Genomic DNA, 13,776 nt, shown 5'->3' on the forward strand with positions numbered 1-13,776 from the left:
AGCCGCTCCTCACAGGACTTGTTCTCAACATCTGCCTTAAGCCCTTAAAAAAATCCTTCAGACTGGACATGCCTTCCCTTTAATTTTTAAAAACGAATATTCTCAGTCCGTAGGTTTCCAGGGCTGGCTCGCACACCGCCCGCACCCGAGCTGCAGTTCCCCCACACGCTCTCCCCCCTCCCACACGCAGGCTGAACCTGCACCTCTCCCCGCACTCTCTGCCAAATATTAAGCCGACGAACGCGCGCGCTGCAGCTTCAAACGCATGTCGCGCGGCAGGCGGCCAGCCTTTGGGAAAGCGGGCCAGCCACCGCGCCTCAGAGCGCCTGAGCACCGCGCTGAGCTCCCGCGGCGGACGCAGCCCGGTTTTGGAGACGAGAAACTCCCCGCAGAAAGCTGTTTGGCAGCTGCACTGAGCAAACCTCTCTGGTTTTTTGGGGGAGGGTGTGTGTGGGGGGTGTGTGAAGCACACCGGGCCGTTTCGCGCCGGACGTGACCTCCCGCGAATCCACCCCAGCGCGCTCCCACCCGCACGAGCGGCGGTTCCGAGAACAGGCGGCCCCGGGACACGTTTTAACGCGTTTCCCCCGAAAGCCGCCGCCCGCCGCCCCGGGACCCAGCGGGGGCGGGCCGCCGCCTGCCCCGGGGGGGGGACGCGCTGCCGGTGCAGACCCGCCCCCCGCCGCCTCCTCCCCCTGCCGCGACGGCCGGCGGGGGGCGGGGCCGTGACGTCACCGGCGGGCGCGGGGCGGCCGGGCGCCGCAGTGCGGGCAGGAGGCGCCGGCGGCGGGGCGAGGCTGGGCCTGCGCGCACCTGTGCGGCCGCGCCATGGTTCGGTTCGGGCTGACCGTCGTCCGGCAGTGAGTACCGCGGCACCCCCTCCGCCCCCGCCGCTGCCGGGCCTTGCCCTTCCCCCGTCTCCCCGCTGCACCCCACCCCCCCGGCGGTGCCTGGGCGGGCCGTAACGTCAGTGGAGTTCCGCACCCCACCCTCCCCCGGGGCGGTCCGTTGGGCGCGCGCGGCTCCCTCAGGGGTAACGGCTCCTGTCAGTCAGTCAGTCAGGCGTGGAGGGCGGGGGTGCGCCGCGAGGGAGCCCGCGGGCGGAGTGAGCCCTGGCCCGGCCCGGCCCGGCCCGGCCCTTGAGGGAGGCGGAGTGCCCGGGCTCTGTGCCCCGGTATTATCGCTGCCGGACTGCGGGCTGGGCAGGGAGGCGCTTGGCCCGGAGAGTCTGTCTGGGTACCGCCTCTGGTGTTACTAGGTCTGGCTAGGTACGTGAGCCTGTTCTAGGATACTTTAGTTAACCAGATAGGCTAAGCCATATCGGTATAGTTTGGTATTGATGGAAGTACGGAATTATACGTAACATTAGTAAGCGCTATTTGTGAACTCTTAGGTGACTGCTCATAAGACCTTTCTCCTGCCAAAAGCTCTCTGGCAGGGCAAAGAGCTCGTTTAGGAATGGTATTCTAACATTTCTACTGTGAAATGTTAAAAGAGTTGGTCTTTGCGACTTAGGTAAAATTGTTACAGTGAGTTTTTCTTTCAAGCTACAGTGGATATTGACAAAGATTTGTCATTAACTAGACTAAGTAGATCCAGCTTCCTGCAACTTATAGTAGTTAACTGTTTAATTTTTGTGAAAGCTAAACTTTTTTTCCCCTTTAGCATAATACAGTTTAATACTTGATCAGTGCAGCTGGCGCAATGACTTCTTTTTTTTTTTATTCTGATTTTCCTCCTTTTAAGAGTTACTCTTGATGTCCCTCAATGACCTGGATCTGCTGACTTAGTGCTGTAATTGCAGCTTAACTTTTACATCAGCTAGAAAACGTGAGCCTGAAAAAATTCGTTGAATTTGAAATCTTCTGGTGCGACTCTTGCAGACATGTCAGAAAGATCCCATTTCGTTCGCCAGCAAATGGATGGGAATTCATCCATCACACTGCTTGCATATGCTGTGCTGTCTTAGTGCTGCTTGGAAAACTGCACATTCTACTTTTCCCCCACTTGCATCCCAATTGATGACCAGCAGGATGGACTCCATCCAGCCTGCTGCATTTTCCTCAGGTGGCTGGAATTAGCTGTCAGGACATGGGATGAGCCTGAAGAATTAAATTGCTGCCCCCTGTGCAGGAAAGAGCTTAAAGTGTGCTAAAATACAGTGTTTTTTCTTAAAAGTACTGGCTTTCTGTGATCAGTTACCTGTTTGGGGGTCATCTTGAGAACTTCCACATAGCAGTGTTGATAGCTCTTTGTATAAAAACCAAGCAGCGCGCTTGACCTTAGTACTGCAAAAAAACTTAAGCACATGACATTTCAGTCAGGTGAGGAGTCTCAACAAAGTCAGCATGCTTAACTTTGTTCATGTCAAGTTTAGTTGTTAGATTTTCCCTCCTCAATGAATCTGCACATGATTTTAGTCACTCTTCTCTTGAAATACTGTCAATTACGGTTTTTAAGGTAGAATATTCTAATTCTTAAAGAAGTTGATGTTCATTCTAGTAGTTTTGCTACACCTCTGGCTTCTTAATGCTGTGTTACTTCAAGGTGTGCAGTGTGCTCTGCTGCTATCTTTGATAAGCTCTTGAATTGGCTTCCCTTTAAAGGACAGAGGTCCAGTTGGCTAGCACACAGTTTTCATAAGAGGACTCCAGAGTCTTCCTGCATCTTCCCTCTCTCCAGCATAGAGGTGTTATTGTAATAGATAAATTATGTTGCATTTATGATAAATTTAAAAAACTATTTCCTTTCCTTTTATCCCAGGTAGGTTTGTTTTAGTAAATATTGACGGCATGATTGGGGTTGACTACTTGAAATCTTTTTTTTTTTGTTTTAAGGTCTTCAGATACGTCTTTTTGAAAAGAGGCTGTGCTGTCCTGTATCTCATTTTTCATTTTCAGACTCTGCTGTCTCCTGTTGGTATCTAATATAAAGTTTTTGAACATTCAGTAAAGTTATTGTGAGTTAATTTTTTTATTTGTAATCTCTTTCAGTGGAGAAACAAGATACAACAAAGACAAGATACTACAAGGTTAGTATCAGTTATTCTGCTAGCTTGTTAGGAAAATTATTCTTCCCTGCAAAATGTGAAATCCTGTAACCAACTGCTGAAATGTTAACAATTATTACGGAATAATATTGTAAATCTTAAGAGACCTTATTTGTAAGCCAGGATGTTAGCTTGATAGCTTTACAGAACTAAGAAGATTCTAAGTTGGTCTCCACAGAATATCAACAAATAGTGATGTATTTCTGGTATCAACAGGAGTATTAGAATAGTTCCGTTTTCTAAACAGGGGGAGAAAAAAAGTTACCTGTAATCAAATAAAGCAATAGCAGCACCTGTTAGTAAGGATGCCAGAATGTCCCATAGCACTCTGTTAAATCTCAGTAGTATGAAGCCTGGGAAAAGGGCTTCTGGTGCTCAGAGGAGAAGTGAGAGCTGCAGCTCTGGTGAAGAACCAGCCAGGTGCAGTTGGTAAGGAGCTGTAGAAGGATGGATAAAGGTCATGTAAAGAAGGCTGTTGCCTTAAGAAGGTAATCTGTCACTTGCAAAAAAAGCCTACAGTAAAGCAAGGAAGAATGAAAAGTAAAGATTGTTTAAATGCTTGAATTGTTCAATCCCAGCTCTTTGTAGGAAGGCAGTCTTTAGACAAAACATTTAAAACCAGAATTCTCCTTAGTGACTGCTGACTCGTACACCTAGCAGCTGAGCTGCTTGGTTGTCTGTTGTAGGGAAACCGAGGCTCACCGCTACAAGGAATCTAGTGGGGTTGTACTCTGAATAAATAAACTTTATACGATGCTACATGCTATGAGGAAGAATCGTGCTTCCAGGTTTTCCTACCTCTGTTTTGACATTGCAATTTACAGTTCTTGCAACATGGCTTTGTGCTCATAATAAAGCAAATAAAGAATATTCCCCTGCTTTATGTTCTTAAATTATGTCTTTTAAATTCCTAGCTTTCTGTGTCAAATGACATGTAGTGGGTTCCTTTCCCCTCTCCAGTGTAGAAAGTGAACACTGCCTTGTGTTTCGAGAGGTGTAAGACCTATACCTGCATGGTGGGATCCGAGGTCTCACATGGCTGAATTACAGACGAGGTACTCAGAACTCAAGTTCTGGACTTCTGGTGTCCTGTCTTTTGCTATTGGAAGCATATCAGTGATTGTGCATTTTCTTGGTGAAAATTGTTTTTGTCATTGTTCTGGATTTGATGAGAATTGCACACTCTCTGCTTTGACTTCCTGCAAAAGTAGAATAGGTGATGCAAGTGTGGACATAGCAATTTGTTACAGGTTTGTCCCTCTGCCACAGTTCTTGGTTCTCCTACAGGCTCTCTGAGCTGTGACAGGAGCACACCTATTTCATTCAAGTTGGATTACCAAAGTGCTTGTTCTTTCAGTGCTGTCCTAGAGCTCTGTGACCAGCTCGTTTCACAGACTACTCTGGCTGAACACAATTTTTGGAAGGGTTGCTGCTTTTCAGCTAGGTTTGTTCCATCAACATGCTCGCTATGCAGCTGCACGAGCATTAGTGTCAGTGTGTGAGGTGAAGTAGGGGAGAGGAAGAGACCACAACAGTTGTGTTTACATCAACTGTAAAATTTTTGTGAAACTGTGTCTTTGTCAAAGAGTGTGTGCTGCTTTCCGCATTACACAGAATCCCTTCTTGTTGCCTCATTTCTTCAAGGCATTGTAAATGTTGGGGAATGGGGAGAAGCAGGCATTTCATATTTGTCAGGACTTGACTCTCCCAACGTGCGTGTTTTTTCCATATATGTATTTTAGTATCAACAATGTTATCTCAGTTGTATTGTCCTTTTTCTTATTTACAATCAACAAATCTGTTTATAGAGTTTCAGTTTCAGTTGTGAGATTCCTCTTGCAGGAAGCCTACCAGTGACCATTCTAAAAAGGACAAGTGATTTGAAATGACTGCTCGCGTTTAGAAAATGTAGCGTCTGTTTTATGTTTAAATTTGTCATATGTATACATTAATATAAATATAATCGATAATGATTCTTCTGTCTTCCTAGCCTGTACTCCCTTTTTTCATACAATTTGTGTGACTGAGTTTAGTGAAGACCCGAGGAACAGTGACTTTTACTAATGGTTGGCTTTACTGAAGGAGAAGCATTTTATTATGATTGAGCAGATTCTTTATTGCTGCCGTGCTTGCTCAGCTTCTAATTGATCTAAAATTTACATGTCTTAATGTTGATGGGTTTTTATTTTGTAGGTCAGGGAGTGGATGAGCCGCTCTCTGCAACTGGTTTCAGACAAGCAGATGCTGCTGGTTTATTTCTCAGTAATGTGAAGTTTACTCATGTCTTTTCAAGTGACCTCCTTCGAGCAAAGCAGGCAAGTGCTTCTTGAGGCAACCGAATGTAAATACTAGCTTCAGAATTTGGCATTTATTTGCTATTGATGATGCAAAAATAATACGGTGACAGAGAGCCAAAAGCTATTTTGATGGATTTAGAACTGCAGTTTGAGTTGTGTAGAGTTCAAGAAGGCCTCTATGAGTAAGGAAATTTCAATGAGAACAGCTCAGTTAGAAAGCGATGAAGGCTAGCTTGCTTTGCAGGATGTCATGCAGTGTTGTTCTTATGGATTTGCCATTATTTAATACGTGCATAGGTTCTTGCTAAACGAGTAATTGGGACTTAGAGGTAACACAGACTGAAGTCAGTTTTTCTTTGAAGGAACAAAACAAATTGGCTGTGATACTGTTGTACTGTCTTACGCATTGTGGCTGTATGCTGTGTTTTTCTGAGGAATGCAGACCAATATAGGCAAGATCAAGTTTTGCTGTAAAGTCAGTACAAGGATCATTAAATGTGGTTTTGGCAGGAACGTAATAGCACACCTCTCAGCTTGATGCACTATTTTAATAGGTTAATTAAAGAGGAAAAAATGTTAATTACTGAGTGGGATTACATGTGATTTTGTGTGCAAGATAACGAAATACTGAAAAAATTAGGGAGACAGAAATTTAAAGGTAGAGGCATAGATCAGCTGTTCTAGGAGGGTCATGTCTCCTGTGGAAGCCCTGTCCTTAACTCTCTCTTCTGTTACTGATGCTGTGATTTCAAGAGACATGCAGGCGTCACGTGATTGAAACTACTAAGCGATTCTTGATAGCCCTGCTGGTTGCTTGCTTTTTATTCTGTTATTCTGCTACAAAAGCTTGTGAAGCCTTGCTGTAAACCAGATCAACAAAATCTAGCATTAATCCCCTTTTTTTCTTAAAACATACATCATCAACATTGCTCATCAGTTTTGCAGCACAGTCCCATAAACTGCTGTAGCAGCACAACTCAGGCAGAAAACAAACTAGAGAGACAGGGAGGGAGGGGTGCAATAATTAGATATTTTTAAAATGAATAATAACTGCCTGACAAGTCACTTCCTTGTGTGAATGGCAGTGATTATATTTAAAAACATTAATAGTGCTTTATAATGTTCATAAGACTGTCTGTGCTGTGTGCCTGCCTTAGGGGAATTGTTTTTGAATGCTCAGCCACTTGAGAGTGAGGTTGGTAATTTCTTTCCTTATGTTAGAGACAGCCTTTTCCATGAGAAGCATTTGCATTCTCATGATGTAGAAGACAGACCTGAATTTGTCCTTTGCATAAAGGAGATGTGTTTTGCCATTTGTTTGACAAGCTATCCAGACTTTGTGGAAGCTTTTCCAAAGATGTGTAAAGCCGCCGTTTCCATTTGCTTGGAACTCCCTTTTTTGGCAGCTGCAAATCTATGAAGAAGTGTCCTTTACTACGCTGTCACTTCATAGCTCAAGTATGAGAGGAATGTACAAGTTCCCTTGCAAAAGAGGAAAAAATGGTTTTTAAAGAAAGTGTTAGTGGTAAAGTTTGGTTTTCCTTGCCATGTCTCTTGCATCAGATGCAGTCAGGGTGTGTACTGGTTACTGGAACCGGGAGTGGTACGTGGTCCTCTGGCTGCTGCCCGTGCCTGACAGCTGAGCATTCAAGCCTGAGCAGGACAGGAGAAAACAGGGATGTGTTGTACTAGCTGGGCAGGAATTCCAAGAGCTACAGGAGATGCAAAGTGAGCAGATATAGGAAATGCAGAGAGAGGCTGTGCAGGGAAGCCTGTTTGAGAGAATAAGCCTAGGAGGGAGCGTCAAAGACTAGCTCCAGAAATGAGCAGTGTAGAAGAGAGCAGGCAGATCTGCAATGTGAAAATAAAGAAAGACCAGCTGGGCAGACTGGGATGTGGTGTGAACAAAGCATAACTCCGTAAGACTTCTAAGCTTAAGAGAGCATAACACCCAAAGTCTGCAGGGGAATATGGGGCCTACTGTGAGATGCTATGCCGTTGGGACAAGAACTCTGCAGCAGTGAAAGTAGGTTCAGAACTGGGACAGGCTGGGCCCTGAGGAGGATGAGAGAAAATCTTTGGGTGTTTTCAATGTGTAAAGTGGGGCCAGTATCCCTCTGTCACTGTGGTACTGTGAAGATTCAGGAACGTTTCTGAAGCATGCTGGTATTCTAGTAATGGATAGTGTAGGAAAGGTGTGAGGAAGTTAATCTCTTCTTCAGAGCAGATTTTGGTTTCAGCATAGTAAATGAGGCTTCATGTTTAATACTTACAGTTCAGAGTATGAATTAGTGCTCAGTAGATTAATGTTGTCTATTCTATGTACTGAACGAGATCTCAGTCCTGAGATACAATTATAAAATTTCAGGATACAATCATAAAAGTAACTATGCTATTCATATATACAAGGAAGTTGATTCAACCCTATCTGAATTTTGACATTATTCTGTGACAGGAATTTAAAGTTGCAACTTTAAAAGTAAAAGTAAAATAAATAAAGCCTTTCCTAAGCAATACATTAAACAGGTCATAAAATCTTGTTAGTACAACAAGGCTGCATATTATTTGCCAGAATCCAAGGAGCCTTTTCATAATGAGTTCTTTGAATGTCAGTTCAATTGGATGTGGTCATTTGCACAAGACTTCCAACTGATATTACCGGTCAAAACTGTATGCAAATCCAGTACAGCCTTCTCACTTTGGTGCATATAAGAACAGGAGCAGGTTAGCCGTCCTTTAGTTCCCATTACTGGCTGTGGCAGCCAGACAGCTGTATAATATCCAACACGCTGGAGTCTGTATTAGGCAATACTTTTTCCAAGTGGTACCAGAATTTCCTCTTGATCAATTGTCTTGCCCTCCCTGCACCCCCAAAATCACATGCTTCCTTGGAAGAAAAAAAGACATATAGTACAAAACTCAAGACATCCAGACTGTTGTTAAAAGCAAACTAAGCCCTTTGGGTTTTCTCTGTCTCTTGGCCATGCTATCAAAAGGCAAGTGAATACAATAAGCTAGATTTTTTTTTTTCCCCAACTGTATCATCCAATGCATTTCTCCCTTGTAACATCGAGGCTGACACTTCAGTATGTTGCCAGCAAACACTCTCCTACCTCTTAACTGCCTCAAGAGTATTTGATTTCTGAGGTGCATTAAGTAGCTACTTGCCAGAAAGTAATTTCATTTGTTAGATGCTATGTTTTTCGCAGTCGGATTAACTGATCGGTTTTTAGGAACATACTGCTTGTGAGCCTGACCCACATACTATGTGTAAAGAATGGGTCGGCGTGATTGCTTTGTGAGTGGCAGCATGCTCAAAAGAAGGTGTGGCATTTATCCCGGTAAACCTGGCTGCTGCGGTGCGTCTTGCTGCCCATCTTTCATGGGTGCTAAGTGTCTTTAACTGTTTTGGACTTTGAACTGTGAAAGAACTTTCAGAAGATTGCAGCTTTTCTGCCTTTCATGGCCTGACACAGGCCATATATCCAATTCTGGCAGACACTACTAGCTGAAAACCTTGTTATCTTGTTTGTTTGGGTAGTTGGGTACTACTAATGTGATTCACATTGTGGTGGTGTAAGGTGGTCTAGCTATCCCATGAGAAAACAGCTCATTGATATGATTGTACATTCACTTTTTAGACTGCTGCCACAATTCTAGGAAAAAATAAGTTCTGCAAAGATTTGGAAATCAAGTATGATGCAAGACTTCGAGAGAGAGTAAGTGCCAAAAGAGTTTGTTTTAATATTGAACATTGAACAATTTGAAAATGTAAAGTACTGCTGATGGATATCTTGGCTTATTAAATGGTAGGTTTAACAGTGAAGAGCACTATTTGATGTGTTTTTAATCACTGAAGACTGAACTCTTCACATCAGGTACTATAAATTGTTTGCCGAATTGCAAAGCAAAGCCAAAATTTAGTGATTAGTACTGTAACTGTGATGCTTTAATGATTTAAGTAAGATAAGATTTACGTGTAGAGGGAATTATCTTAAAGGTAATAAAAAGCTTAGCTCTGTTTTCTAATCCCATATGTAAAGTGTTAAAGATATTCCCTCTACCTACCTTTTCTAGCCTGATGGCACAACTCGATGTTGGCTTTCTAGCTGTTTATACCTTTTCATTTGCAAAAAGACTACTGGAAAGCTTTCTGCTGTCCATGGAACAATCTGCTTTCCTGATTAGCCTCTCTGCCTGATAACAGGCATAATTGTACCTCCTGTCTGTTTTAAAGTATGTCTTGATCAGAATAAACTCAGATGCTGGCTGTTTTTGCTACTATGAATCACCCTTCAGATGCTACACTGAGAGTGTCAGCTGAATGTTAAATAAGGAAATGCTACAAAACCAAAAGTGGGATGGCACATTGCCAGCAGGCAAGTAAGTGTTTAAGTAGCATTTCCTATTTGGATCTTCTTTTTCTGTCAGAAATTCCAGTTCTTCTCCCGAAATCAGCAAGTTAAATGCCTCCCAAACTTCTTCAGTTGCTTTACCATCTGATGTTTTTGAAAATATTATGGTTCGTAATACAGAATTTTAGAAAGAAGAATCTTAAGTCTCTGTTACACGTTTTTTCCCCTTTCCTGGTGTTTGTATGGATGTATAGAAATACCAATACAATGTCTGCAGGCCACAGGTTGTAAGTCATTACTCTGGATAACTGGAATTAAGTTTGAATTGCATGAAAAGAAGCAATGTATTTTAAAAGAACATATGTCATTGACCCTGTTAAGAAAGTTTTATTCTCTCATGCCTTGCTTTCATGAGAGAAGTCTGGAAAAATCTTCAAGATTAGGATTTCATTTTCAGCAGCTTCAGAGCAGTTATTTCTTCATGTCTTTCTTAGTGTTCTTAAACTGCCAATATTTTCCTTTAGAGAAAGGGATTGAGAGGCTGAAGTAAATGTGTTTCAGTACATTTAAATTCTGAAGACTGTAATAAATTAATTATTATGGCATCTAATTGCATATCCACAGCACGTGGATAGTGACATAGAAGTCAAAAAAGCCTCAGTAATAAGCATGCATCTGTATCCTAGTCATCAAAGTCTGTGTTTCTGGAATGTGTGTAACTGAGCATTTGACAGTATAGCATCAGCTCTTTCTCAAAATACTCATCATAACTGCAGCGTTTTCACTGTCTTCGGACTTTCCAAGGAAAGACCAATGAATATATTTTGTTAGTGGTAGTGAAGTATTAATCTTCAGAGGGATCTGTTTTACCATTGTTAGAGATCTGCCTTGGAAAGGTCTTCGAGGTCAAAAATGGTAATGCACATCCAAGTATATCTATCTTGTAAAATACATTACAGATGAGAAATACTATGTTTTATAATGGGACTTCTAGTGACCCAGAATAACTAGCTGGTATATATGGGTTCTTACTAGTGTTTCTCGTATGGGCCTTGTATTTGGAGGTCTCAGGAATAAGCATGTCATTGAAGAGAGTTAATTGCATGTTCTCTGAGTCCACTAGCATATGTTTTTAAGGTCTTTTTTGCCTTTCCTGTTTTCTGAAAACACTGTCCACAGCAGTAATGTATGTTCTGAAAAAGTCGGGGAAGGCCTTATTGTTTATTTTTAATATGTACAGTACTTGTGGTTTTTCGTCTTTTTTTTTCTTTTTTGGGCTTTTTCAAAAATTCTAATTTTAAAATGGACTCATCTGTTGTGGAGATTTCAGAGGTCTGTAGAGAAAATATTTGTTTCTTACTTGTGAAAAATAATTCTCTGTAGTCTTTCTGCAAATGAAAAGTAAATGGATTTATCCTCATGTGAACAGCTACATACAGAGGTGTTTGCAATGTAACCTCAGTTACAAAGACACTTGAATTTTGTATGCTAAAAATGAATGTCAAGAATGTAAGAAAAAATTTCAAAGCAAAGATCAGGCTGAAGGTAATGTTTTGAATGTTAGTACTTTAAATAAGATGCTGTTCTTAATGTATTTCTGTACCAAGCATATATACATATTTTAACTTAAATAGCAGATATAAAGATACTTCCTCCCCCAATATTGCAATAAAATGTAAAAGGTAGTTAAGCCTGCACGTTACACTTGAGAATCCAAGAAAATAAGGCTGTTAAGAGACGTTCGCATTGGAAGCGGTACTGGAGACTCGATACATCTTGCTAAACCCGCTCTTTGTAACTTGCCTCTTACAGAAATACGGTGTTGCAGAAGGAAGGCCTTTGACTGACCTCAAGGCTATGGCAAAGGCTGCTGGAGAGCAATGTCCTTCATTCACGCCTTCTGGAGGAGAAACACTGGATGAAGTATGGTATTTATTTATTTGTGTTCTAGTTTCTAGGCCATTTCATCAGTGCAGATGCAGCTATTGCATACTTAGGAACATCTGATTGAGAGCTTAGCCCAACTGAAGGTAGTCACTTTCCAAGCTAAAAACCCCACCTGAAGTGATTGCAGTGGCTGTCAAGTAAGGAATCTCTTTAGAACTAAAACACTGGTTCTGAGACTGACTCCTCGTGAAGCTGTCGTCTGCAGAAGGATGATGGCAGTTACTCTCAACCTTGGCTTTGGAGGGCAGAGGAGTTTTTACAGCATTCAGTAACTTACCATTGATTTCTGAGACTTGTCCGTGATAAATGTTTATCTTTTAACTGAAGTAGTCATATCAGATTTCTGAAAGCAGAAGCCTCTTGCGTTCTTCACAATGTACTCTTCTGACCTTTCTCTTCAGGTAAGAGAACGTGCAAGGGATTTTTTTGAATTTCTGTGTCGGCTAGCTGTTGAATTGGAAAAGAAAGAGCAAGACATGCATGCTGCAGCAAGCAGAAGCTCAGAAGCATCTGAAGAACAGTTAGTTTTCCCTTGGACAAACCACTGCAGTGAAGCAGAACTTAGCTCTGGTAATGATGGAGCTTCTAAAATATTAGATGCCAATATATTAGTAGTGAGTCATGGAGCCTACATGAGGAACTGGATGGGTTATTTTGTTTCGGATCTCAACTGTACTTTGCCAACAAATTTAACAAAGTCTCAGTTGTCTTCTGTCAGTCCCAATACAGGAGTTAGTCATTTCATTATAAAACTTGAAAATGGAAATTTGTTAAAACCTGAAATCACATGTGTTTGTCTTAATCAAGACTCTCACTTAGTGGATGTGGGAGCTGAATGCGTAGCTCCAAAAGTGTTTTAAGAGTTTTTGTAGGGGGAAGTGATTTTAGATCACCATTATACTAAGCTTGGGAAAGGTATCTGTAGTAATTACTGGGATTGACTGGAGTTATTGACACTAAACCACAAAATTGAAGACATGCAACTGCTTGCCATCTTAAAATAACACAATTTGCATGGTCATAGTGCCCGATACAAGTTGGCACTAGAGAAATAACACAAATGTTCTTTATGAATAGAAACTTACTTCAGTCCCTTGCATATCTGCTCCTAGAGTGCATATTTTTAAAAACTTCTTTTGATTAGTCCATAATTAGTTCGGTTATCTCCAGGTAGAAGAGTTGGGGAGGGGAGAGGAATGGTGCCTCAAAGATGAACTATACTGTATTCTTGTTTTATTACAAAATGCTACATTGTAATATTAAACATATATGTTGTCTTAAAATAACTTTTTTGAATGCAATAGTATAATCTAAAAAGGAGCATTGCCTAGTGGAAAAGGTTTGGTACAGAGGCAGGGGACATGTTCCTGGCTCTGATACTAAATAGCTGTGAGACTCTGGGCGAATCTCTTTTCCATTTGTAAAATGGGGATGATGATATTACCTACCTCGCAGGAGTGTTTTGTAAGAAATCGTTAGTGTTGTTGAGACCTCTGTTGAAGAGCACTGTACACAAACGTAAAGTATTTATTTTTAACTGTAAGCAGGATGAGGAACCTCATGTGCACATAGTTGAAATAAATGGTCTCTCTTCTGAAAAGCAACCTTCTCAATAGGGTGAGTTGTATACCCGACTAGAATCCTGTTGTCAATTGCAGTCGTACGCTTGATGGATGAATATTTTTGCCTAGAATTAGGCAAGTTTGATTGCTTGATGATTGCTTATAGTTGCTGTTAGTACTGCATTCTTTCCCCACTGGGGTGTTTGTAGTGTTACTGTGTAAGCTTATCTTACTTATGTTATTTATAATATCCACTTACTTTTTCCTCATTTGCATATTTTAAGCCTGTTTAAAAAAAAAAAAAATTAAAGGCTCCTGAATAGAACTCTGTTTCATCTGTATTTCTTTTGAGGTAAAAATCTTTGTTAATATGACTATGAAGCTTTGCTCAGATCATGTAACTTCCTTTTTTTTTCTGAAAAACCCCAGGCTGGTCTTTTACTGTGAAAAAGAGCCCTTTTTAGGGTTGATGGATCAGTGCTATCCTGACTCTTACCTGGAAGAACCACTCGTTAAAATGTTAAGGACATACTTAAATTGCTTGCAACTGTACAAAATTAACTGTT

At 41.6% G+C, this 13,776-nt stretch overlaps 1 protein-coding gene across 4 annotated transcripts; it reads left to right on the plus strand.

The window, feature by feature from the left end:
- The first annotated feature begins 754 nt into the window (after positions 1 to 754).
- On the plus strand, positions 755 to 13,535 carry TIGAR (TP53 induced glycolysis regulatory phosphatase). 4 transcript variants are annotated; one of them, XM_075162846.1, is made up of 7 exons: positions 755 to 860; positions 2,994 to 3,031; positions 5,243 to 5,364; positions 8,988 to 9,065; positions 11,514 to 11,624; positions 12,050 to 12,218; positions 13,196 to 13,535. In XM_075162846.1, the coding sequence occupies exons 1-7, from the start codon at positions 829 to 831 to the stop codon at positions 13,198 to 13,200; spliced, it is 555 nt and encodes a 184-aa protein (XP_075018947.1). In that variant the 5' UTR covers positions 755 to 828; the 3' UTR covers positions 13,201 to 13,535. The 4 variants fall into 4 exon arrangements, with proteins under 4 accessions (XP_075018947.1, XP_075018929.1, XP_075018958.1 ...); XM_075162828.1 differs by having other exon boundaries at positions 12,050 to 13,535; XM_075162857.1 differs by lacking the exon at positions 13,196 to 13,535 and having other exon boundaries at positions 11,514 to 11,629; positions 12,050 to 12,139.
- The last annotated feature ends 241 nt before the right edge of the window (positions 13,536 to 13,776 follow it).

This window comes from Calonectris borealis, chromosome 1 (assembly GCF_964195595.1).
Source record: "Calonectris borealis chromosome 1, bCalBor7.hap1.2, whole genome shotgun sequence".
Lineage (NCBI taxonomy): Eukaryota > Metazoa > Chordata > Aves > Procellariiformes > Procellariidae > Calonectris > Calonectris borealis.

Coding starts and splice junctions, on each gene's coding strand:
- TIGAR (XM_075162828.1), top strand. CDS start 829: ATGGTTCGGTTCGGGCTGACCGTCGTCCGGCA. Junction 9,066..11,513: donor ATGCAAGACTTCGAGAGAGA/GTAAGTGCCAAA, acceptor TGCCTCTTACAG/AAATACGGTGTTGCAGAAGG. Junction 11,625..12,049: donor GAGGAGAAACACTGGATGAA/GTATGGTATTTA, acceptor CTTTCTCTTCAG/GTAAGAGAACGTGCAAGGGA.